General features: G+C 45.8%; 1 protein-coding gene and 1 long non-coding RNA gene across 12 annotated transcripts in view; one reads left to right on the top strand and one right to left on the bottom strand.

Annotated features, from left to right (window-relative positions):
• Window positions 1-2,643: 2,643 nt before the first annotated feature.
• On the bottom strand, window positions 2,644-5,417 carry LOC141573453 (uncharacterized). The gene is made up of 2 exons (XR_012499179.1): window positions 4,349-5,417; window positions 2,644-3,218 (listed from the first exon to the last, which is right to left on the bottom strand). It is a non-coding gene; the product is annotated as an uncharacterized LOC141573453 (long non-coding RNA).
• The window catches only part of CMPK2 (cytidine/uridine monophosphate kinase 2), a 37,270-nt gene continuing 16,133 nt past the window's right edge, over window positions 3,218-24,354 (top strand). For 6 of the 11 annotated variants that reach the window (XR_012499178.1, XR_012499174.1, XR_012499172.1 and 3 more), the window contains exons 1-5: window positions 3,218-4,245; window positions 5,660-5,774; window positions 6,684-6,885; window positions 11,615-11,848; window positions 13,335-14,397. Coding sequence is in view for 1 of the 11 variants with exons in the window: in XM_010964050.3 (XP_010962352.2) it covers window positions 3,568-4,245; window positions 5,660-5,774; window positions 6,684-6,885; window positions 11,615-11,848; window positions 13,335-13,458 (1,353 nt within the window). In the remaining 10 variants the exon portion in view is untranslated. Of the gene's footprint in view, window positions 4,246-5,659; window positions 5,775-6,683; window positions 6,886-11,614; window positions 11,849-13,334; window positions 15,043-15,308; window positions 18,330-18,394; window positions 18,538-24,354 lie in introns of those variants that run through there. The other 5 variants (XR_012499175.1, XR_012499173.1, XR_012499170.1 and 2 more) reach the window with 3 other exon arrangements.

The raw sequence follows: 24,354 nt of genomic DNA, 5'->3' as shown, positions 1-24,354 counted from the left end.
GTCCATACAGTATACATATGTCCCCCTTTAATACTTCCAAAGAGTTGTCCAGAGTGCCAGACCAAGTTCCACTCCAGCCAGAACAATGTCAGCATTCCAATTGCTCCACGTGTTCTTCCTCACTCGGGATTGTCCCTGAAAGACTTTTGTTTTGTCTGGTTTAATTTTAGTCATCTCAGTGGGTGTGGAGTTGGTCTCTCTGTGGTTTTACTATCCAGTTTCCTGATGACTAATGATGTTAAGCACATTTTTTATATGTTTAACTAATAGCTATTTTGATTATCTCTTGGTGAAGTGCCTGTTTGAATCCCTTGCCCTCTTTTTTTTTTACTGGATTTTCTGCATTTTTATTATCGATCTGTAGGAATTTATTGCATAGAGTGTACTTCCTTGGTTATATGAATCACAAATACCTTCTTTAACTTTTTGTCTGTCCTGTTCACTCATTTACTGGTTGTAACTTAATTCATTTCATGTGTGTAATTTCACTAAATTTACTAATTTATAAAGAGCTGTCACTGTGCGCATGTGTATTTAAATAAATAAAATGGAAGATCAAAGTACTTCTTAATAAGAGTTCCTTGAACATTTTATTTAATTTCCATGTGTGTATGCGTGTGTGTGTATTGGGTTGTGTTTCAGGAGTCTCGGCACCACCCACAAGGACTTGTAAGACTTGGGAGCAGTTTACGCTCACAGCCAGGGTTTATTCCAGGGAGAGGATGCAGAGCAAGGACATCAGGGAAAAGAGGAACATCAAAGGAGTTTGGAGAGGTGGGCACAGACCTTTGACTCCGTCCCCATCTGGGGTTGCACTCTCTCTTTAGCAGTGCCCCCACCCCAGGACAGGTGTGAGATAGCTGGTCAGGGAAGCCTGCTTGCATCCCAGGCCTGCTGTTCTGTGGTGAGCTGGACACGTAGGCACATCCTGCTGTGACCAGTCGCGGTCATTTAATCCCAGGACACCACCTGTCAATGCGGTGCCCATCATCAGTCATGATACTTGAGCAAAGCAATCCTGACAAGCTGGTGTGGCATGTCCGATGCTCCAGGTGTATACATAGAACCACAGAAAGAAGGTTTTAAGGGCACATTTCTAGGATTTGGCCAGGTTCGGTTGTGACTCCAGGCTCCCGAGAGAGACGCCCGGATTGTAAGCACCTGCACCTGCTGTGTTAACTCTTCTCAAGGATCTACATAAACTATATCTCGTAGTGAGATCAGCTCCACAATACAATAGCAACCCCTTCAAATCACAAACCCACAAACGTGCCCAAAAGAGCTTTTATAAATGAGAAATAGAAGGCTTATATAGTAGAATGTTTATATATTCCTTGATAAAACAGTTACTTATAAAACTTGTCCAGTACTTTTCAGACCCTTCATCAACTACCGCCCTGAAACTTGGATTATAGAATCTATAACTCTTTCCTGGGTTTATTTTATTAAGTCTTATTTTCCAAGTTCATTATTTATTTTGTGATGTTTGGATTTATTGATGTAGAATTGTATGTAATACTCTCTCCTTTATCTGTCCATTTTACTCTGTGGTTCTTTCCTCTCTTGCATTACTATTATGCTGATTTTATTTCCTTTTTTTTTAATCCAGTTTTACCTACTCTGAAGCACATCTACTTAAGCAAGTTTTCAAAAACCAATCTTTTCCAAAATAAATACTATTTTCTCATTTTATTGTTTATTAATAATTACGTTTATATTAGTTAATTCTCCCTTTCTGCTTTTTTTTTCCCTATGAGCAGAATGGCTAGAATATTTCATATTTCCCTATTTTTTACAGTATAGTTTTTTATTGTAGTGTAGTCAGTTTACAATGTGTCAATTTCTGGTGGACAGCATAATGTTTCAGTCATACATTATATATATACATGTATTCATTTTCAGGTTCTTTTTCAGTATAGGTTACTACTTATTTTTTCCTGTTTGAGGCTGTAAATTGAATTCTGACTGAAGAACCTGGCTTTTTATGTGAATAAAGCTGTGTTGTTCTTTCATTGAAAGACCTCTTTGGAATGTCTTTCCAGCTCCCAGCTTCTCTCCTCCACACCCACAAGCGCAGGTTACTACAGGCAAGTTTATTCAGTCTAAACATCGACCCCAGCTGGGACCACCAGAGTCTCTGTTTTAGGAAATTATAATTGGAACTAAAAACATGACAGACTTTTTTTTCCTTTATGAATGAAAATATTTTATCTTCAGTCTTCAACATAGTTAAGACTGACTGAGCCTCGATCTTGCACTGCCATGAATTTCACAGTCTCCTTGTAGTAAGGAAGGGAGTGAAAACAGAGAGGGAAACTTAAAGTAAGAGCAGCCGTAATGAGGGGGGGGGCCATGGGAGAAAAGGTCAAGAAAGGCTCACGGGAGGATACAATACTGTCCCAAAGGACAAAAAGGAGCTTGCTTTTCTCCTATTATCTTTCGTGCCACACAGGTGACACCTCTGCTCCCTAGAAGGTCCAAATGTCAAATTGCTCATAAGGAATAAAAACGACCCTCTTCCCAATAAGCTTAAAAGATCTTAATCTCAGAATTACCCTTTCCCTGTTAACCCATACTTCAACCACATAGCTGTCACAGTTCATGGGTTTTCTTTAAGAATTAAAGCTAATCTCACACTCAATACACACTGATTAAATCATAAAGTTTATTTTCTTGCAGGGCATCTAATGTTTTCCATCTTCGTCTCAATTCTAAATTTTTTGGGTCTGCTTGACAATCATTTTCAAACATATCAATCAATGAGTAAAAACAAAATAAAACATCCAAATAATGTTGTAACTGCTGCGTGTACTCCTCGAAGGCGGCGATCCGTGTGACGCCCGCTGCTGAAAGCGGCGCTGTCAGGCCGTCCAGCTGCTGTCTCCTTGGACCTGCAGGCACCGCTTTTATTTGGCGTTTGTAAGGCAAAGGAGAGGTGCCAGTCTGGTGACACTTACCAGTTTGAGAGTCATTAAAAGGTGTGTGTGCGCGGTGGGGTGGGGTGGGGGGTAATCCCAAAAGAGGGAAAAGCACGTGCAAAGCCGAGTGAAAGCGATACAGCAGCTCCTGGGACTCGAGTCCGGGCGAGGGCGCAGCGCTGAGGTCGGGGAACGGCCGCCGGCTCTGCGGGACCCGCAAGTCAAGCCCAGGTGAGACGTCAGCGGTGCGCGAGGGCGATGGGGAGCCGGTGAGGGTGGTGGCGCAGGGGACACTCCGGTCTAGAAGGCAAAGGTCTCACGTACCGCCTCTGAGACACGCACACCATACACTGGACTTAAGCAACACCAAGGGAATTATTCAAACCGTGGCCCGGGGCCACCTGCCCTCTCCCCATCGCAGCGCGGGCCCAGGTCCCCATCCGAGCCACTCTGCCGCCGGGCGCCCGCGGGCGTCCCCTCCCGGCGGCGCGACCTCGCCGCAAGGAGGAGGCGGAGGCCGAGATCGGGAAGGGCGCCCGGGTCTGGAGCCCCGCCCACCGCCGTCGCTTCGCTTTCGGTTCCCCGCGGCGCCGCCCGCCGATCCCGGGGTTTCGTTTCCCGGCGCGCGGGGCGGGACCGGGAGGCGCCCATGGCCTTTGGCTGCCGCCCGCGCGCCCCGCTGCTGCTCGCTCGTCTCCTGGGACTGCGGCGCGGGGCCTGCGCTCGGGCCATGGCGCCGCCGCCGCGCTGCTTGGCGCTGGAGCTGCCCGGCTGCATCCTGGCTCACTTCGCCGTCGGCGTCGAGGCCCCGGGCGCGCGCCCCGACCCCCGTGTGGCCGCGCTCCTGGGCCCCCCGGGCCGCAGCTTCTCGCTGAGCGTGCCGGTGGCGCCGGGCGGGGACTGCGCGGCCCGGGTGCGCGCGGCCCGGCTGCACCAGCGCCTGCTGCACCAGCTGCGCCGCGGCCCCTTCCAGCTGTGCCAGCTGCGCAGGCTGCTGTGCTACCGCCCGGGCGGCGAGGCGGGCGACCTGCAGCACGGCTTCCTGCTCCACGACCCGCGCGACAGCCCCGACACCCGGCGCGCGCTGCTGGCGCTGCTGGACGCCTACCCCGAGGCCCCGCGCCCGCGCCTGGCCGAGTTCGTGGGCGACCCGCTCAGCCAAGTGTGGCGGCGCCCGTGGGAGCTGCGGGACGGCCAGGGGTGGCGGCAGGTGGGCCGCGAGCGCGTCGTGCCAGCGCCAGAGCCCGAGCTGCACCCGGTGGTGCCCGACCTGCCCAGCTCCGGGGTCTTCCCCCACCGGGAGGCCGCCCGCGCCGTTTTGGAGGCGGTAAGAGTCGGCCCCTTTCCAGCGCTCAGCATGGACCGCTCCCCCCACACCCAGATCAGAGAAGTGGGTACAGTGTGCTCCCGGGGGTTCTACCTGTCCTGACCTCTCTTGTCCCGTAGTTGCTTCACTCCCGTCCGCAAATCCGGCAGTGAGGGCGGCCGGAGTGCCAGCCGCTGGTTAGACACCGTGGCTCTTTCGGGATTCTTGCCCGCCAGGAACCCCCAGCCTGATGTGCGAAACCGACGTGCCAACAGGAGCAGTGGGGGGACGGAGGTCCTGGCGGAGGGAGGGGGCCGCTGGGTGTGGGGGAAGACAGTGCCCTCTCTCGGAAGGAATGACCCCACCTGGGGAGGTCGGGATGTAGAGAGAAGAGCCTGAGTTTGGGGGTTTAAGAAACTTGGACTTAAGCAGTGCCTGCTACTTACTGGCTGTGACCCAGCCACTTAGCTGCTCTGCCTTTGTTTTGCTTCCTTTCTTCTGGAAAGTACCTGTCCTGCAGCGTTAGGACCAGGAAACGTGACACACAGCAGGTGCTCAGTGAAGAACAGCTAAGATTCTTTCTGCCCGCAGCCCAGGCTGGTCCTGAGGCTGGGTTGTGGCTCTTGGATGAATTGTGTGGGATAGGATTTCTGAGTGGTTAAGATTACAAGACCTGGCTTTGAATCCAAACTCTGACATTTATTACCTGCGTCAAGTTCAGTACGTTTCTTAAACATTCTTTGCCTCGGTTTCCTGAACCCATAGGTGGGGAAGATAGCTGCATGACTCTCACGGTGATCGTGAGCAGTGGCCAAGTTAATACTCTGAAAGCGCTTAGAACATTGCCTTGCGCAGCGCAAGCAAGTAAGAAAATCAATGCCGGGCCTCTCTGTAGAGATGCTGTGAGAGCACAGTGATGTCACACACGGTTAAGAACTTTGAATCCTCAGGAGCCCCTGCCCTGCTCACGTGGTAATGATGGGCAGTGCTTGGTGATGGCCAGTGCTTGGTGCTCTTCTGAGCCCCGAGTGCTTAGGAAAAGACAGGATGCGGACTGCCCTCTTTGGAGCCTGTGGTGTGGCTGATTTCCCACATTTGTGACACATGGCACCGGGCAGGTCCTGTGGCTCCACTGTCGCTGTGTGACACTGCTCCACATTTATGCATCTTTCCTGTCCTTCCTCATCTGGGGGAAGCTGGTCAGTGAAAGTTGAAGGCTGGGTGATTCCGACAGTTACTGCCTTTTTGAGCCTCAGCTATGCAGTATATCATAAAGCGATTCAGCCCTTGTCAGGTTCAAAATACTATGTGTTCTGGCACGGTGCCAAACATAACACACCTGTTAGCATTGTGCAGTCTTGCTCCCAGCAATTAGACGTGGCTTCTGCCAAGGTCCCCGTTGCTTCACTGCTGATGCCTGGATGTTGTGTTACAGTGTACATCCTTCATTCCTGAAGCCCAAGCGGTGCTTGATCTGGTTGACCAGTGCCCAGAGCAGGTCCAGAAGGGAAGGTTCCCCATTATTGTCATTGAAGGACTGGATGCCACAGGTAAGAGAAGTGTACCTTTTAGTTATAGGCAATGCAGTTAACCAACCAGCTGCATGAATAGTAGACAGGTCTTGACAAACAAAACTGTATACAGGATTCAATCCATAAGCCTCCTATGAATCTCTAGTGTGTGCCAGGCGTGGAGGGAGGCTGGCCAGGAAGATGGATAATTTCTGTGTAAGGCCATGGAGAGATGGGGGAGCTCAGGTGCCCTGGGAACACAGGAAGGCACAGAGTGCATCCTCGGTGTGAGAGACGAGGGGACGGAGGCACCGCGGGGAGAGCTTGAAAGGGTGGGCACCTGGATTGTGTTTTCAGCAGATAGGAGCTGCTCAAGAGAGGAAGGCAGGAGAGACGCTCCAAAAGAAGAAACAGCAGGGTGAAGTTGGAGATTGGAACCACCTGGTGTGTCCAGGAACTACAGGCAATGCAGAGGCCCCTTGTGGAAGCAAAATGTGGAAGAACTAGGGAGAGGCGGGCAGGAGCCTTTGGAACTGCCAAACAAGCATCAAAATCCAATGGACGTGCCCACATTTAGCCCAGAACACAACAGCAGGAGAAGGGTGGCTCTGAGGGCAGCAGGGAATACCCAAGGACAGGGCGGATCTTGGACAACAACAGTGTCATGTGTGTCAACGGAGGAGTGAGAATCTGGGGGCCAATACAAAGTCTCTCATTAGTTTGTAAACGAGATGACTGTTTTGTTTTTTCTCCCAAGCTTGCTAACACCCAACGGGGGAATCCTGAGTTCCTAAGGGTTGGCATCATTTTTTAAAGAGTCATATTTAATCTGCTCCTTCGGTTGACAGGTGGAAAGTATGTCTTTGCTCTTTCTGAGTGAATAGTAACTTTGGGGAGTGTTGTGTTGGCCATGGCTAAGATGTGCTCTACTTTGTATATGACCTGCAGGTAAAACCACGGTGACCCAGTCAGTTTCAGATTCACTCAAGGCTGTTCTTTTAAAGTCACCACCCTCTTGTATCAGCCAGTGGAGGAAAATTTTTGATGATGAACCAAATATCATTAGAAGAGCCTTTTACTCTTTGGGCAATTATATCGTGGCTTCTGAAATAGCTGAAGAATCTACCACATCGCCTGTGATTGTGGACAGGTGGGTATAAAGGTGCCTTCAATTTGGCATTTTCTTCCTAACATATGAGTATGATTGTATGTGTGTGCATGTGTGTGTGTGTGCATATATATGTAAGGACACAGTGGTGTTTAAGTCAGACTGTATTATAATAGTAGGAATAATGTCTATGATTTGGCATTTGGCTAAGAGCATTACACATACTATACTAACATCTGGAACAATTATTGCTATGTGGACACTAAATTTACTGATGAGAATGTAGGTCTTAGAAAAGTCAAGTAACTTGTCACAATGGCAGAGCTGGACATAGCGTATTGGGGAGATTAATAAAAGTCTCTGCTTTGTAAGTCGAACTTTGAGTGCTTCGTTGGTTTAGTGGCTAATCCAGCAAACATTTATTGGGCATCTAACATTTGCCAAGGACTGCTCTCAATTTAGGGAATTTGATAGTAAATTCCCAGGGCTGGACAGTGCCCTGCTTTCATGGAGCAGACATTCTACTGAAGCAGAAGGGCATAATCAAAAACGTGGACACATAAGATGATATCAGAGGAAGACAAATACTGTGAGGAGGGGAGATCAAGGTCATGTGGCTGAGGATGGCTAACCCCACACTAGATAGGGTTTAGGAAGACCTGAGTGAGGAGGTACCGTTGGCCTGAGCTCTGAATGACCACAGAGAGACACATGTGAAGATTCTGGAGTAACAGCAATATGGGAGGGGGATCAGCAGGAGCAAAGCCTAGACATGGGAAGAAGTGAACATATTCCAGGACCTGATGTCAAAAGGCAACTGGTCACTTGCGCATGCCCAGTTGGAGGGTTGCTGGTCCCAGCTAGTCCTAACCCACTGGAGCTCCAACTGGACAACAGCTGACTCCAAGTTCCTGCAAAACAACCTGGGCAAACATCTTAAGACTCCTACATTGGAGTTATTTCCTATCTAGAGGTGGTGATGGGGTCTTGTCACTTCTTGTTTAGGCTATGTGATGCTTATAGAATACGCAAGTTTTTGTAAAAACAATTAAAGTGAGCTTGATGAGTGAGGCAGCTAAAGTCCATTATTTATTAAGCAAGTTACAGTTTAATGGATCGAACTGCCGACTACCCGTGGGTTCGTGTGTGGACTCCTGGGAGTGGGACTGCAGGGCGTCGGGCCCACGAGTGCTCACCCTGAGTGGGTGCTACAAAGAGTTTTCTAAAGTGGTCGAGACTGTTCCCAGCGCCCTCCCCGCGCAGCGGTGTTTGGGCGTCCCCTTCCACCCACATCCTCATCAACGTTTAGCTCCGCCAATTTTTCACTTCAACTCGTCTTGCTTTTCCTCTGTTCCCTGTGGGAAGGTCGGTCAGTTAAAAGCTAGTTGCTACACCTGGAAACAGAACTTCTAGCCCTGTCTTGAAATATCTTTCTGAAATATCCCATAGAGAGATACTCAGAGTGTTTGTCGGGAATAAAGTGTGTGGTGGTGAAAGGGATGGGGGGTGGAAGGAGCAAGAAGAAAATAGTAAACATTAGTTAGAAGGCCTGTGCTGTCATCTCAGCTTTAATGCTGGGGGCACTTTTAACTTTGGGGATGGCAAGGCAGTCATTTCAAAGCTGGCAAGTGGTACAGAATCTTAGAGGAAGGGGAGACACTGCCTTCCCTTGTGGGACTTCTTTACCTGTGGGATGTTTTCACCCTGCATTTGCCATATTGATATCTTTTTTTTGATACCGTCCCCTTTATTTCAAGGAAGAAAACCTAAACTTGTCCTGATAAAGTGTGACTTCATCAGGCACATTCCTTTTTTTTAAAATTTTTATTGACATATAGTTGATTTACAATGTTAGTTTCAGGTGTACAGCAAAGTGATTCAGTTATGCACATACAGACATATGTATATTTTCTCTTCAAATTCTTTTATTGTATGTTATCACAAGATATTGAATATTGTTCCCTGTGCTATCCAGTAGGTCCTTGTTGTTTATCTATTTTATAGACAGTCATGTGTATCTGTTAATCCCCAGCCCCTAATTTATCCGTCCCCGCCTTTTCCCCTTTGGTAACCATAGTTTGCTTTCTGTGTCCATGAGATTTTTTTTTTTTCTAAAATGTCCAGAACCCCTGGAGCGGCACTGGCTTCTGCATGTAGGTGGACGCTTAGCCTCTCCGTCCCCGTCCTGGTCTGTTAAATGGGGGGAGTCCTCATCCCTTCCCTGCTGCCCATCAAGACTTGTGATGAATGGCCCATTAGTTGGTGCAGGTGGGACTACTTTGAAAACAGCAAATGGCTATTAAAATGTAAAGCCTTATTATTATGCAAGCTATGTATAATGTGTCAGCAAATTGCATTTGATTTGAACTAATGTGGTTTCCCTGATGGCAAGGAATGGAGACTTCAAAATAGTGAAGAGCCTGAAATTGATGGCCAGGGGGTATGATTATTTAAAATGAGCCCCGGTGTTGTCAGCGAGAGAACTCTGGCTTTGCAGAACAGGGCCCCCATTCTGCCCCGATTTTCCTTCTTTGTGCCTGTGAATTGCTTGCAATTTTGTTCTTTAAAGAGATAATACTGCATCACCTTGTCAGAACAGAAGAAAAGAGCGGTTATTTGTTGTCTGAGTGGGTTTTGCTCACGTTTAAAGATTTTAACGAAATCCATTTTAGACAACACCATCGTCTAGCTGAAAACATAAAGGAGACAAAGAGTAATTTTCGATGGTGACTGTGGTTAAGGCTGGCAACTTAATCTCACTCATTACCTTTCAAAGTCTATTCTTGCTGACGGTTCTTCTACGATAAAGGAGCCTTTTTACATTTAGATGATCACAGCCTCCGTATTCAGAGCTGAGCATTTAATTCAGTGAACATGTAGCGTGTGTAAAATTGCAGTTCTGTTGCCAAGAAAGAGATAGCCTGGACCCTGCAAGGATGTGCCCACCTGACAGAGAAGATGGAAGTACAAGTTTGTAAGTGGTTAGGAGTCCGGTAAGTGACCCACATGTGTGGCCCGAGGCGGAATTCAGGGAGCTCGCAGGTCCCGCGACCTGAGGATCTCAGAGCACGTTTGTGGGATGGAAAGGGGCTTTGAAGGATGAACAATGTTAGAATTGGTCGCCTCCCAGATTCACATGCGTTCCTTTCAGACCTGTTTGTACTTTGTTATCATAATTTTAGTTATAACCTGTGTTCAGTAAGAATTAAATTTTGTCTCATAATGACAGTGTGACACTTTTTTTTTAAAACGCACTTGCTATTTTGCAACAATTATGGAAGGAAAACAAAGCTTTCAGGATTTTCATTTTCCAGATGAGGAATTTGAACCTAACCTTTGTCCACAAAGCAAGTAGGTGGCAGAAGGAAAAACAATACACGGCTTGGGTCACACTGTGGATTTATTTTGTAGATAAAGGACCAGTACGTCCTCTTCACTGTGGAAAGAAATTCAAATCTAAAAGGATTAAGAATTTAGGATTTTAAAATAGTGCAGACAGTAAATTGAAAACACAGACGTGGATGGAGCTTTGCATATCTGTCTATATTGGGGTATTTATAATTGTTTTATAAATATTTGTTGTAGGTGATAGACCCTTAATACTGGATTGGAGTTTTGCATTTAGTCACTTAGAATTGGAATATGAGATGAACAGGGCAAAAGTATAATCAATTATGCCAAGTTATAAAATAATTCTGTCATTCATTCATATACCCAGAGAACATTATTTATTGTGCACTTATTATGTACCAGAAGCTAGTTTCAGGTTTTGGGATACAGAGATGACTCAAAAAGGAATTACCTAGTGGAGGAGACAAAGGAGAGGAACTTGTAAACAGTAGCTCCAACTTACAGTGAATCCTTGCACAGAGCTGCTTGAGCATGAAGAGCACTGAGGCTTTTGGGGGCTTCATCTGAGGGGGGGGCGGGAAGGAAGAGGAGGCACTTTGCTGCCTGAGTCCCTCACTCCAGCTGCAGGAGAATGTGGAGACAGACCCCCCCCCCCCGGAGGAGGGTGCCCGGGTCCACTCTGGGAAGATGTTCTGTTCTTAGACGCAGGCTGAACGTTTTCTGGCAGGTGGCCAAAAGCCCTCAGGCTTTTTGAGAAAGAGGGTAGATTTGACCTTCCTTGAGGGCTGTGATTTTCTTTCCTCTCCCTGAAATATCTTTAAGAACAGCCAGTTGAGCATGACCAGCTTTGCTCAGGAAGGACGTCCACAGATTCTCATAGATCGTGTGTGGGTTTATTTCCCTTCCTGATCGATACGGATGCAGTTAGATAGATGACTGGGGAGCCGGGAAGGACAGAGGCCTCCTAGCCAGGGTTCCCAGAACGTGGATTTCGTCAGCTAAGTCAGTGTTAAAACCAGGCAGGAACTGAATGCACCTGCAGATTTTCATCGGACCAAGACACGGTGCTAAATGCAAACGGACTACCGAACAAAGCTACCACCCCTGCCGTCCTGCTGACCTGAAACGAAACACCCTACAAGGCCAGGGCAGCACAGGAGCCTCCCCATACACGTGGTTCCCGCAGAATACGTGATGCTCTGGGAAGTGCCCACTGCATTCTTATTGTGGTTGCTTTTAACACTTTTAGATTTTATAAATGTTTTTAAAGATGTGATTTAGTTTTCTCTCTTTACTGTATACAGTTCTAGGCCAAGTGCAGCAGAGCCATCCCCAGTTTCCACCTCCTCAGCAGCTGATTTTCAGGTGTTCCCTTGACTTCCTCTGCAGACGGGGAGCTCACTACTCCTTTTTCCTACAGGTACTGGCACAGCACGGCCACCTATGCCATAGCCACCGAGGTGAGCGGGGGCCTCCAGCACCTGCCCCCCGCCCATCACCCGATATACCAGTGGCCCAGGGACTTGCTCAAGCCCGACCTGGTGCTGCTGCTCACGGTGAGCCCCGAGGAGAGGATGCAGAGGCTCGAGGGCCGGGGCATGGAGCGGACCAGAGAGGAGGCGGAACTGGAGACCAACAACATATTTCGTCAAAAGTAGGTGTCCTGACACGCGATGTGGGGGGGCGGGTCCCCGGCCCTGGCGGTGACCCGGGATCCGCACTGACTTGAGTGGAGGAAATGGTGTGGTTCCCACTTTCCAAACCCCAGAGGCTGGATCCCCCAAGTTAGTCCCGCTCCGTCCGGCGGGACTGTTGCCTGGCACTGCAGCCTGCTTGTTCTACAGCCACGGGGCGCCTGACCAGGGATCAGACCACCGTCCAGCGCTGGCTGTGCCAGGAGCAGCGAGAACAGAGTGGGACCACGTGCCTTTCTGGGGCTTGGCTTCCCCGGTCATGGTAGAATGATCACAGGGACCGTCTGATGAGCTCACGGTGACCCTCACTCATTAGGGCTTCCTGTGTGGCAGGCCTTTGGCTTCCGATGCTCTGTAATCTTTGTCAGGACAATATTAACCATATTTTACAGTTTACAAAACGGAGGCTCAGAGGATGGAGGGATTTGTCTACTCTTGCATAGCTCCCGAGCAGTAACACTGGGATTAAAATCAAGAGCTTTCTGATTTTGAGGCAGTCCTTTCATTTTCCTTAGAAAACCACAAACACAGTAGCAGGAACGTCTGGGCTGCATTACTGCTTCATGGCTGAGGATGAACCAGTTCTGTACGACTGGTTCAAAGAGGCAGAACAGAGTCGTTTATATAAATAAACAATGATTGCGCTTTATCATGACTTAATTCTGTTGTGACATAAATAAAAAGCAACTCAGCTGTGTGCAAAGAAACCATGTCAAGGAGTTTGCTGGTACTAATTCAATTAAACCGCACAGCAAGGAAGGCATTATTTCCGTCCCCTCACTTCACAGACGAGGAAACTGAGGCACAGAGGGGCTGGGAAAGAAATGCGTCAGGTTCTCGTAGCTGGGAAGTGGTCCAGCAGTGCTGTGGACCCAGACCATCGACTCCAGGCTCTTGTTTTAAGAGAATTACAGAAACTTCCAGTGCTTTGGTTATATGCTCAGCCCAGTCATCCCACACGCACCGAGGCTCCCTCACCCTGGAAGGAGGTGTAAAATTCCGGGAAAGTTTTAGATGACTCCTAAACAAAAATATCGTATGTGCTAAGGGCCTCTGGCTGGTCTGAAATCCCTCAGGGCACAGGCTCTGCGGAGATTCCTTAATCTCCTTGAGCCTCTGCTGTCTTCTCTGCCAAATGGGGACGGATGGTAGTGGTTCCCCTTGTAAGGTTACTCTGACCATGAAACGAAAATGTGCAGAACACTAACCCTTGGCAGACAGTAGGTGTTCAATAAAAGCTGGCTACTGCCCATTATGTTTAGTTTATCATTTATTAACTAAATGTACCAAATGTCTCCCATGGGCAGAGCGAGTTGCGAAAGGGGCAGGGAGGTAAACCAGATGGGGACCTCGCTTCAAGCAGTTTCTGTGATGGAGGAAAACTACCTTTGCATGAAGAGCTGTGTTTGCAAACAGGCCAACTCTGTGCTCTCTGCCTGTCTGCAGGGTCGAGGTGTCCTACCAGCGGATGGAGAACCCTGGCTGCCACGTGGTTGACGCCAGCGCCTCAAGAGAGGAGGTCCTCCAGATGGTTTTACGCATAATCCGTAATCATTGTAGTGCGTTGTAGTTACGCCAGGCCGGGCGCCACATTTGACTAGACGGGGTGCTGTTTGATCCACCCACAACAGGTTCTGAAATTTTCCCAGGATTCAATTGCATAAGCGTGTTGTGTGGCAGAATATTGGAGACTAGACATTCCAATTTTACCTAAAACATTGTACTTGCTTCTGACCGATGGACCCGTTAAGACTGAGACTGGGCACCTTCCAGTGAGAGATGGTGACTGCTTTCTGCCAAGTACAACAAACGTTTTCTTGGAACATATTTTTAGCCACATCCCCATAAAACCCCTGCAGGGTTTATCTCCTCTAGAAAGTGTGAGGGAGACAGAAGCAACCAAGAAGACCCTCCAAGTCAGTGGAAGAGTGACCAGCCTCTCCCATGCCTGCGCCCGCTCACTGATGACACCTTGATGTGCCCGCAGTTGACTTCCTGCCAGTTTTGCCTCACTCTGTCTTTGTGAGCTCGGTCCCGCACCTTAGAGCCCAGTGCTCCCAAAGATTGCGTCTGCGTGTCCCAGCTGCTGGAAGACTCTCCCACTGGCCCATCTCATGGGGAGGGGGCACTTACCAAGAAGGCATCTGACTCGTGTTTGAGACCAGCAGTCCCTGAGAGGGTCCTCTTGGTCAGCACTTCAAAGTCAAACACAGAGGAGGCCAACTCAGGGTATTCTAAACACAGACACACCCACAGTCCTTGAATTCCGTTCTGAGTATTTATATTTCTCTTCTTTCCTCTGAAAACATGGGTTTGGACAGAGCAAGTGTTTTGCACTAAAGGAGCTGCATGAATCGCAGCCAGTCCAGCAGTGTGCTTTTATTGATGTTTACATCTTGTTTGTCCTCAGTGTAGGGGCTGGGCTTCACCAATCAAAACTGAAGCCAAGAAGCTGACTGCAACGCTTGTTACCATGTTTTCACTGGACGGATTTCATTTCTCCTGCTAAGTAAGTGCACTGGTTCCCGGAAGGGGATTTCTTAGCGTCTTGCCATTGAAAGGCTTCTCATTACACATGAAATCAGCACTGAGAGCTGTTGGGCTAGAAATAAAATAGCTGAGAAAAGAGAAAACTTAGTAGTTATTTGACCCTGGGTGAGTTCACTTAACATTAATAGCCCATGTAACTTGATCTAAAAATTGATAATAATTCTTTGTCTTAAGGAGTTGGCTGAATCAGGTGATTACCTAAAATTCCTTCCAGTTCTAAGATAGATGAATCTGTAAATTATTTTAGGGGAATGTCTCGAGGAGACATTTCCCCCAGATAGTTAAATTTAAGGTGTTATCAGGTTTATCACATGGAATCTTATAATAAAGCTTAGTACTAACTAGATCATACTGTTTTTCAAAAGAACTATAGGTAATGCATACATAATATATCTATGCATATAAATATGTCATTTGTCTCAGTTCAAAATATTTTTTAAATCTGATAAATCACGTTCAGTTTCTTTAAGATGTGATATCTAATTATGCTATTGGAGTTACTTACTTTGAACATTCTGGAAAGTTTACGCTGGCAGCCTAGAGACACAGACATTTAAGTCATGACCCTTGCAAATGAATAAACTAACTGTGATTTTCTAATCTACGCTACTGTCACAGTGTATTGATTTCTCTGAAGAGGCTCCCCCTGTGTGGCTCTTGTATAGGAAATTATTTGTGGTTAAGGAAGTGAGAATGGTTGAATTTGCGGTCAAAGTGCTTTCAGAGAAACAGGAGGGCATTTTTGTTTTGTTTTAAACATCATTTCAAGAAAGTGAAATCCCTTCCTCATTGCAGACATGAAAGAGAATTTTTTTTCTAATCCAGTAAGAAACCAGCCTTCATTCCCCTGGGCTCTTCCTACACTGACAGGTATAGAAGATGTGTGACTATGCGATAAGACAAGACCTGCCCAGAAACGGATGGCGCGGGATCGTGTGCTTGGCTTTGATTCATTCACAGTCCAGGACCACTTCTGTTCCTGTGATGGACCTTCAGTGTCCCTGGCGGTGGTTCTTCCTCTCCTCCACAGTAACAGAGCTTTGAGCTCAACCAGGGCTGCCGCGAATGACATTTCCAAGGCTCTCTTGTAGCTGGAGGGACCCAGTGGCCACTTACAGGCTCTTCAGGTTGTGTGTGAGCAGGAGTGAGGTCAGGAGCGTCAGGGGGGAAGGGCGTCCCCCTCCCCCTTTAACCCTTCACGCTGCTTGGTGTTCAGTGGTGGTGGTGAGGCATTTTGGGACCAAGAGACTAGGGTGACACTGTGTAGGTGGAGAAGCAGCAGGATGAATGGAGACGACCTTCGCTTACGAAAGATAAGGACTAGGAATGAAAATGTCAGTGTTCCACTGGAGGACGTGTCCACCTGGGGAAACTGCCGTGACGCAGGCACAGCTGACACTCACAGCCTCAATTTCTTCCTTCCCCGTTTTCTTCTCCTCTTGGTGGCAGGTGTCTGGGTTTGTTTGTTTGTTTGTTTGTTTGTTTTCTACACCAATCTCCTTTTTCACTAACTCTTCTCTCCATTAAACTTCTCTCTTCTAGCAGCAATTGTAAAGCATCTTAAAGATGTTTCCACCCTGAGCTCTTTTTGGAATATATACCAAGGAAATGATCAGAGATACACATAGAAGTGTTTTATCATATCCGCATAGTGTACTTCGAGTAATTGGAATATGTTTATATGCAGGCAGACCTTGCTGTGTTGCCCTTCAGAGATACCATGTGTGTCTACAAACTGGAAGTTTGTGGCAACCCTACATTGAGCACGTGTGTTGGCGCCATTTTTCCAACATTTGCTCACTTCATGTCTCTGTGTCACATTTTGGTAAATCTCTCAATATTTCAAGCTTTTTCGTTGTTATGCTATTTGTTCTAATGTTCTGTGCTCAGCGACCTTTTGTGTTACCACTGTCACTGTTTCGGAGTGCCATGAGCCACACCCACGTAAGACAGTGAACTTAATCAGCTGATGTCCTGTGTGTTCTGACTGCTCCACCAACTAGCTGTTCCCCGTTTCTCTCCATCACCTTGGGCCTCCTGATTCCCAGAGACACCAGAATATTGAAATTAGGCTGATTAATAGCCCTACAGTGGCCTCTAAGTGTTCAAATTAAAGGAAGAGTCACATTATCTTCATTTTAAATCAAAAGCTAGACATGATTAAGCTTGGTGAGGAAGGCATGCCAAAAGGCTAGACGGGTTGAAAACTAGGCCTTTTGCACCAAACAGCCAAGTTATGGATGCAAAAACAAAGTTCTTGAAGGAGGTTAAAACTGCTGCTCCAGTGAACACACAAGTGATAAGAGAGTTAAACAGTCTTATTGCTGATGTGGAGGAAGTTTGGGCGGTTTGGATAGAAGATCAAAGCAGCCACCACATTTCTTTAAACCAAGGTGTCATCCAGAGCAAAGCCCCAGCTCTCTTCAATTCTATGAAGGCTGAGAGAGGTGGGGAACCTGGAGAAGAAAAATGTGAAGCCGGCAGAGGTTGGGTCCCGAGGTTGAAGGAAGGAAGCCGTCTCCATGACATAAAAGTGCAGGTGAAGCATCAAGTGCTGATGCAGAAGCGGGGGCAAGTTCTCCAGATGATGCAGCTCAGATCATCCATGAAGGTGGCGACACTGAACAGCAGATTTTCAACGTAGATGAAACAGCCCTTTATTGGTAGAAGATGCCATCTAGGGCTGTCATATCATAGCTGGAGAGGAGACGTCAATGCCTGGCTCCAAAGCTTCACAGGACAGGCTGACTCTCTTGTTAGGAGCTAATGCATCTGATGACTTGAAGTCAAAGCCAATGCTCATTTACCATCTGAAAATCCTAGGGCCCTTTAGAAGGATGCTAAATCTATTCTGCTTGTGTTCTAGAAATGGGACGACAAAGCCTAGATGACAGAGAACCTGTGTACTGGGCATTTTAAGCCCACTGTTGAGACCTATTGCTCAGGAAGAAAATTCTTTCAAAATATTACTGCTCACTGGCAATAAACCTGATCATCCAAGATCTCTGATGTAGATGGACAATGAGATGAATGCTGTTGTCATGCCTGCTGCCACAGCTTCCACATACATACATATACACATATATACATACACATATATATATTCCTTTTCATATTCAGCAGTCCATGGATCAAGAAGTAATTTTGACTTCTAAGTCTTATTATTTAAGAAATATATTTTATAAGGTTATACTGCCATAGACAGTGATTCCTTTGATGGCTGTGGGCAAAGTCAACTGAAAACCTTGTGGAAAGACCTCACCATTCTCGATGCTGTTAAGAACGTTGTTGAGTAAAGGGAAGTGGCAACATACCCACATTCACAGAAGTTTGGAAGCAGCTGATCTCAACCCTCATGGGTGACTTTGAGGGGGTTCAAGACTTCAGTGGAGGAAGTAACTGCACGTGTGGTGGAAACAGCAAGAAAACTAGAATTACAAGTGGAGCCTGAAGATGGGACTGAATTGCTGCATCTCACGGTGCAGCTTGAATGGATGAGGAGTTGCTTCTGATGGATGAGCCAAGAAAGTGCTGTTCTGAGATGTAGTCTCCTCCTGGCGAAGATGCTGTGAAGAGGGTTGAAATGATAACAAAGCGTTTGGAATGTGACATAAACTTAGCTGATACAGCAGCAGCAGCGTTTGAGAGGATGGACTCCCATTTTGAACAAAGTTCTGCTGTGAGTGTAACACTGTCAAACAGCGCTGCCTGCTGCAGAGATGTCCTCTGTGAAAGGAAGACTCAATCCCTGCGGCAGACTTCATTCTTGTCTCATTTTAAGAAACTTGCACTGCCTCCCAGCCTCCAGCAACTACCACCCTGATCAGTCAGCAGCCATCAACAGACCCTCCACCAGCAAAAAGATTAGACTCACGGAAGGCTCAGGTGAGGGTGAGTGTTTCTATTTTTTAGCAATGAACTTCTTTTAAATTAAGGTCTGTATATTGTTTTTTCAGATATAATGCACACTCAAGAAACGACAATATAGCGTAAGCACACTTTTTATACCACTGGGAAACCGCAGACTTCACGTGACTGGCTTTATGGTGATATCTACTTCATTGAGGTGTTCTGGAACCGAACCCACAATATCTCTAAGGTGTGCCTGTGTGTATAACGTGTGCTTGTGTAGAACATGTCCTGATTAAACACATTAGGGTCAATCCTTTTAATGAAACGCTAAGCAGAATGCACCTAGGAAGGTGTAAATTACCAGAATCGCTTTTCTCTCAGCGATGGCCAGTGACTTAAATTTCAGCAAAAATGAAGACAAAGCAAAATGCACCCCCCCACTTTTAAATTGAAGTACAGTCAGTCTACAACGTTGTGTCAGTTTCCGGTGCACAGCACAGTGCTTCAGCCCCCTTGAACCACACACAAGGTTGGCGGACTGAGAACGCAAACTCCCCTTAGAACTGCAGGGCGGCTTTGGATGCGCAGACAGTCCAGAATGGTTTATGCCTTTGGTGGTCTTCATTTTCAAGCTGTTTTTCTTTAAATTCTGAACCCCGGAGCCAGACACTAAGCAATGCTTCATGTTGGCGTATATAACCACTAGCAAATTTATTTAATCTTCAGACTTCTGTAAATACAGCTTTGTTCATATACTGAATTTTCTTAGTATGAACAGGAAGAGGAGAAATGGGTGCCGGCCTTTTTTTTCTTCCCCCTTCACTTTAAAAGTGCGGCCATTTCATGAAATGCATTCAGCCTACAGCTGTAATGTTGTCCCTTTGTGTTGTTTATAAATAATCTGGTCTTTCTCATGAGCAGCATAACTGGTTAGTAGACATAAAAATATTCAGTCCTACCCGATTTAAAACTTAGTATAATTTGATCTTTTAACAGGCCCTTAAGGCAATGCATGCTCTTTTTTTAGAGAGAAGCTCAGGGTTTCAGATTCCTCAGCCTTCAAAGGTCCACGCTGGCTGGCCTCTCCCCAGGATGCCATCCGGGTGCCTGGGGCCAAAAGTGTCATTTAAGCATCCCTGGTGAGGAGGGGAGGAGGGTCTGCGGTCACATTGTCCTCTCTGGCTGGGCGTGGACTGCCCGCCTGCGTAGCCAATTCCAGGCTGTTTTTTGTGGACATTTCTGGCCAGCTTGGGTCTCCTTGGTGCTCGGATCTCTCGAGTTTTTGTCTTCCATCCAGCCCCGCCCACTGTCCTTTTCGAGGCCAGCCCCAGTACCACGTCCATCCCTGGGGTCCACACATTCTTAGGGCATGTTCAAGTGTCAGGGAACTGAGAACAGTCAAGAAAGCAGATGTCAAGACCTCCTTTCCCCATCATGCTGCCCAGGCACGTTTATTCTGGTGTGACCTGGCTCCAGGCTGGCTCAGAGTCACTCAAAATGCAGGGAGGGGTGCTGTCCTCCCCGTCTCTGAACTGCTGCTCTTGGTTCCAGGGCAAAGCTTAGGGACCAGAAATGGCGGGGCACATACCTCGCCATCTCACTCTTCATTTTTTCCCCTAGGAAGCAAATAGAACCTTCCATCTGCCTACCAGTTTCTGAATTTCACAACAGTGTAATTTGGGGGTCTGTTTCCATCCATTTTTGCTGGATCCTTGGTGGGTCCTTTGAGTTTGGAAACTCAGGTCCTTGCACTGTTACGATTTTCTTGGGTTGTTTCCTGGATGAACTCTACTGCTCACTTTTTTCTTTTCTCTTTTTCTATGTTGTCTATTATTCCGATGTTGGACACATTAAACTGGTTTCCTAATTTCCTTATCTTTCCTCTCACATATTACTTTTTTGTTTTGTTTTGTGTTGTTTTTTATTGAAGTATAGTCGTTTTACAATATTGTGTTAATTTCTGGTATACAGCACAGTGATTCAGTTACAAATATATATTCTTTGTCACTTGCTGCATCATTCTTTTTCATTATAGGCTATTACAAGGTACTCAGTATAGTTCCCTGTGATACACAGTAGAACCTTGTTGTGTATCTTTTTTGTCTATTGTAGTTAGTATCTGCAAATCCTGAACTCCCAATTTATCTCCCCCCTCCCTCCACTGGTAACTGTAAGTTTGTTTTCTGTCTGTGAGTCTGGTTCTATTTTGTAAATAATTTCATCTGTGCCATTTTTTTTAGATTCCACATATAAGCGATCTTATATGGTATTTTTCTTTTTCTTTCTGGCTTACTTCACTTAGTATGACAATCTCAGGCCCATCCATGTTGTTACAAATGGCATTATCTCACTTTTTAATGGCTGAGTAATATTCCATTTTGTGTATATGTGTGTGTATATATATATATATATATATATATACACACACACACACACACACACACACACCACATCTTCTTTATCCGGTCATCTGTTGATGGACATTTAGGTTGCTTCCATGTCTTGGCTATTGTACATAGTGATGCTCTGAACATGGGGGTGCAGGTATATTTTTGGATTACAGCTTTCCTCTGATATATGCCCAGGAATGGGATTGCTGGATCATATGGTAAATCTATTTTCAGTTTTTTAAGGAACCCCCATACTGTTTTCCATAGTGGCTGCATCAAACTACATTCCCACCAACAGTTAGGAGGGTTCCCTTTTCGCTACACCCTCTCCAGGATTTGTCATTTGTGGACGTTTTAATGATGGCCATTCTCACATACTACCTTTCTATTTATACCTTTACTACATTTTATAATATTTTTTCAACTTTGTGTTTAAACTCTTCTACTAAGATTTTCATTTCTGCTATCAAGTTTCTAAGCTTCTCTTTCTGCCTCCCTTTTTCTTTCCTCTTTTCTTTGTCTTGTTACCTACACATTTTTAAAAATAGTATCTTTGCTTTTTCCTGGGATGCAATATCTTCACTTATTTTTCTGAGACTTCAACAATGGCTTTGTTTAAAGTTCTTCTTGCAAAGTCTTCATTTTCTCTAAGGGGGATTTTTATTTGTTTCTTTTATTTGCACCTTCCAGGTAAGGTGCTGTCTTCAGATTCTGGTAACACTTAGCGGTGGCTTGTGATTGGTGTGAAAGATTAGAAACTCTGTGCATAGCTTTTTAAAAATTTTCTTTTCTTAAAGCTTTTTTCTTGGGGGGAGGGGGTAATTAAGTATTTATTTATTTATACGAAGGTACTGGGGATTGAACTCAGGACCTCATGTGTGCTAAGCACGTGCTCTACACTGAGCTACACCCTCCCTTCCTGTGTGTAGCTTTTGATCTTGCTGAGTGAAGCTCTGTTCTCCCGGATCATCGCTGTGGACCCCAGCCGGCCTCCGTGATGATCCTCCCTGTACCTGGTTCACTCTTTGCAGGGCAGACCTTACTACAGGTCTTCCCTGGGGAGAACCTCTCACCCCTCCCAGCACCAAATGGCTGTGGCTGGATAGGCTAGCAGGCTGAATTCAACCAGCACAGTTATTTGACTTTACCTAAAAAACAAACAAAAAAAAACCCCACAAAAGCCTCACAAATTTTTAGCACAATAATTTTTACACAGTTGAATGTGAGTGACATTGAAGTCACAGTCCCTCCAGCTGTGTCATAGCCCCCAGCACACTTGATTCCTCTTCAAACGTAAGAAGAGAAGACGCTCCCTGTAAGAGCTCACCGCCCAGGCAGAGAGGGGACATGCACACACACCATCATCTCCTGACTTTCTGTGGCTGGAGTAGGTGTTTACTTTGCCTGCGGTTTTGAGAAATGTTTCAAGGGGATGGAATCAGAAGATACTCACATAAAATACATGTCTACTATTACAATAGCCAAGAGATGGAAACAACCTAAATGTCCATTGACAGATGACTGGATAAAGAAGTTGTGGTATGTGTATGACACACACAATGGAATACTGCTCAGCCATAAAAAAGAATAAAATAATGCTATTTGTAGCAACATGGATGGACCTGGAGATTGTCATACTAAGTGAAGTAAGCCAGAAGGAGAAAGAAAAATTATTATATGACATCACTTATATGTGGAATCTAGAAAAATGACACAAATGAACTTATTTACAAAACAGAAACAGACTCACAGACATAGAAAACAAAACTGCAGTTACCAGGGAGGGACAGGGGTGGGGTGGAGGGATAAACTGGGAGTTTGGGATTTGGAGATACTATTATATGTAAAATTGATGGTAAGGTCCTACTGTACAGCACAGGAAACTGTACTCAATACCTTGTAATAGCCTATGAAGAAAAATAATATGAAAAGGTATATATATATGGGTAAAGGTATATATATATATATATATATATATATATACACATATGGATAACTGAATCACTATGCTATACACCAGAAATTAATGCAACATTATACACCGACTACACCTCAATAAAAAAATAAATGTGTCTAAATGTTAAACTGAATTGAAATGGACATTTCTTGCCAAAGCAATCTGTCTAGTAGCTCCCCTCGCTTAGCACTGTGTCCTTGTCCTGTTCAGTGACTGCCTGGACTCAAGAATTTTCATCAATGATCTGACTTTAACATTCTTGCGAGCATGAATTAAATACAGGACGTTAATTTGGACCTGCGTATTTCATCTGCAGGCCCTGATGCGTCTAAATCTACTTTGCAGGTTTTCATTGTTAATTTTGAATTTTTTTTTAACAAGTGAAATATTCAAGACATCTGTGTGGAGACCCTGTGCCACATGGCATTTAGCTTGATCCCAGGTTGCGGCTCAGTCATGCTAACTCTGTTTTTCTATTTTGTTTGATGAAGACTTGAATCAATTCCGTTTGGAGCAAATACATGATATTTCCACTAGAGGGCGGAGACGGGCTAATTTTAAACACTGAGGAGGGAGCTGTTCTCTCTGCCGAGATAATCGCCCCCCCCCCCAAACTGTGCCTGGATAAGCAACGGTGTTTCCTTTCATTTTTATTTAAATGTCTGTTCTAATGGGAGAACAAAGGACCATGTGGAACGTTTCTAGGTCAAAGGAGCATCTTTAAAAGTGGCTAATTTCTTGCTTCAAGAATTCTAAATACAGCCCTGGGGTCAGAAACATTTTCAAAGAAAGACCTTGGTGATCAGAGAACTCCGTCTCTTTCCTTAATTGTTGTGGAAAATGAGGCCCAGAGAAAGTCCTGCCCTGCTCAGGGTCGGAGAATTTGCTAGTAGCAGACACAAAAATAGAAACGTTGCCCAGTTCTTTCCCTCGGGCTCTTTATAATGCAATGGATGGGGTCAGCATTTCTATATTTAAGCACAGGTACACGTACGCATATGCTTTCCTCCCTCTGAGGTTTGTGATCTCAGCTCTGGCATTAAGACACATGGTGGGGCTTTCACGTGACCTGGTTTATTTGCTCTTAAATCCTCCCCGCCCCAGCTCCCAGAGTATGGCTAATGGACTCAGCAACATCCAAATCTTGTAATTACTGACCAATCACCGACACACCTTGGTTTACAAAACACATCATAAACCTTCCTGTGATGTCTCCAGCATTTTTATTAACGTGCACGACCTCAGTGGCTGTGTTTATTCCGCCATAGCTGAGGGTGTGTCCCGTTTCTTTAGAATAATAAGGCATTTGAGGGAGCTCTCAAATTTCACTTCTGGCTGAAGGTGGTCTGTAAGCTCTTACAAATGTGATCCATTCTGTGCTCATCTTCGAGGTAGGAAAGATTGTTTTCTGAGTCTTAACTGAAAAAAAAAAGCATACCTAAATCTTCTATTCTGAGATTGTTAAAAAAAGAAAAAAAAAGCAATTAACCAATGTGTGCTCTTTGAAGCCATAAAATAATATTTCTTTCAACATTTTCTGTAGTCAGAACTTTCACTAAGGAGTTTCCCCTCTGCCTCTGAATAATCTGACAGCAGCCCTGGTCTGTTTCCACCAGGAAAGCGCTTCGTCTAAAGTGAGTGTCAGGGTTAGTGTTAGGGAATGTGGGGATATATTTATAGGAACTGTCGTCATTCTGAGGAGGGAAGAATCAGACAA

This window comes from Camelus bactrianus, chromosome 15 (genome assembly GCF_048773025.1).
Source record: "Camelus bactrianus isolate YW-2024 breed Bactrian camel chromosome 15, ASM4877302v1, whole genome shotgun sequence".
NCBI classification, from domain to species: Eukaryota; Metazoa; Chordata; class Mammalia; order Artiodactyla; family Camelidae; genus Camelus; species Camelus bactrianus.
Note: the sequence above shows the minus strand (reverse complement) of the source record. Positions and strands in the feature narration are given on the sequence as shown.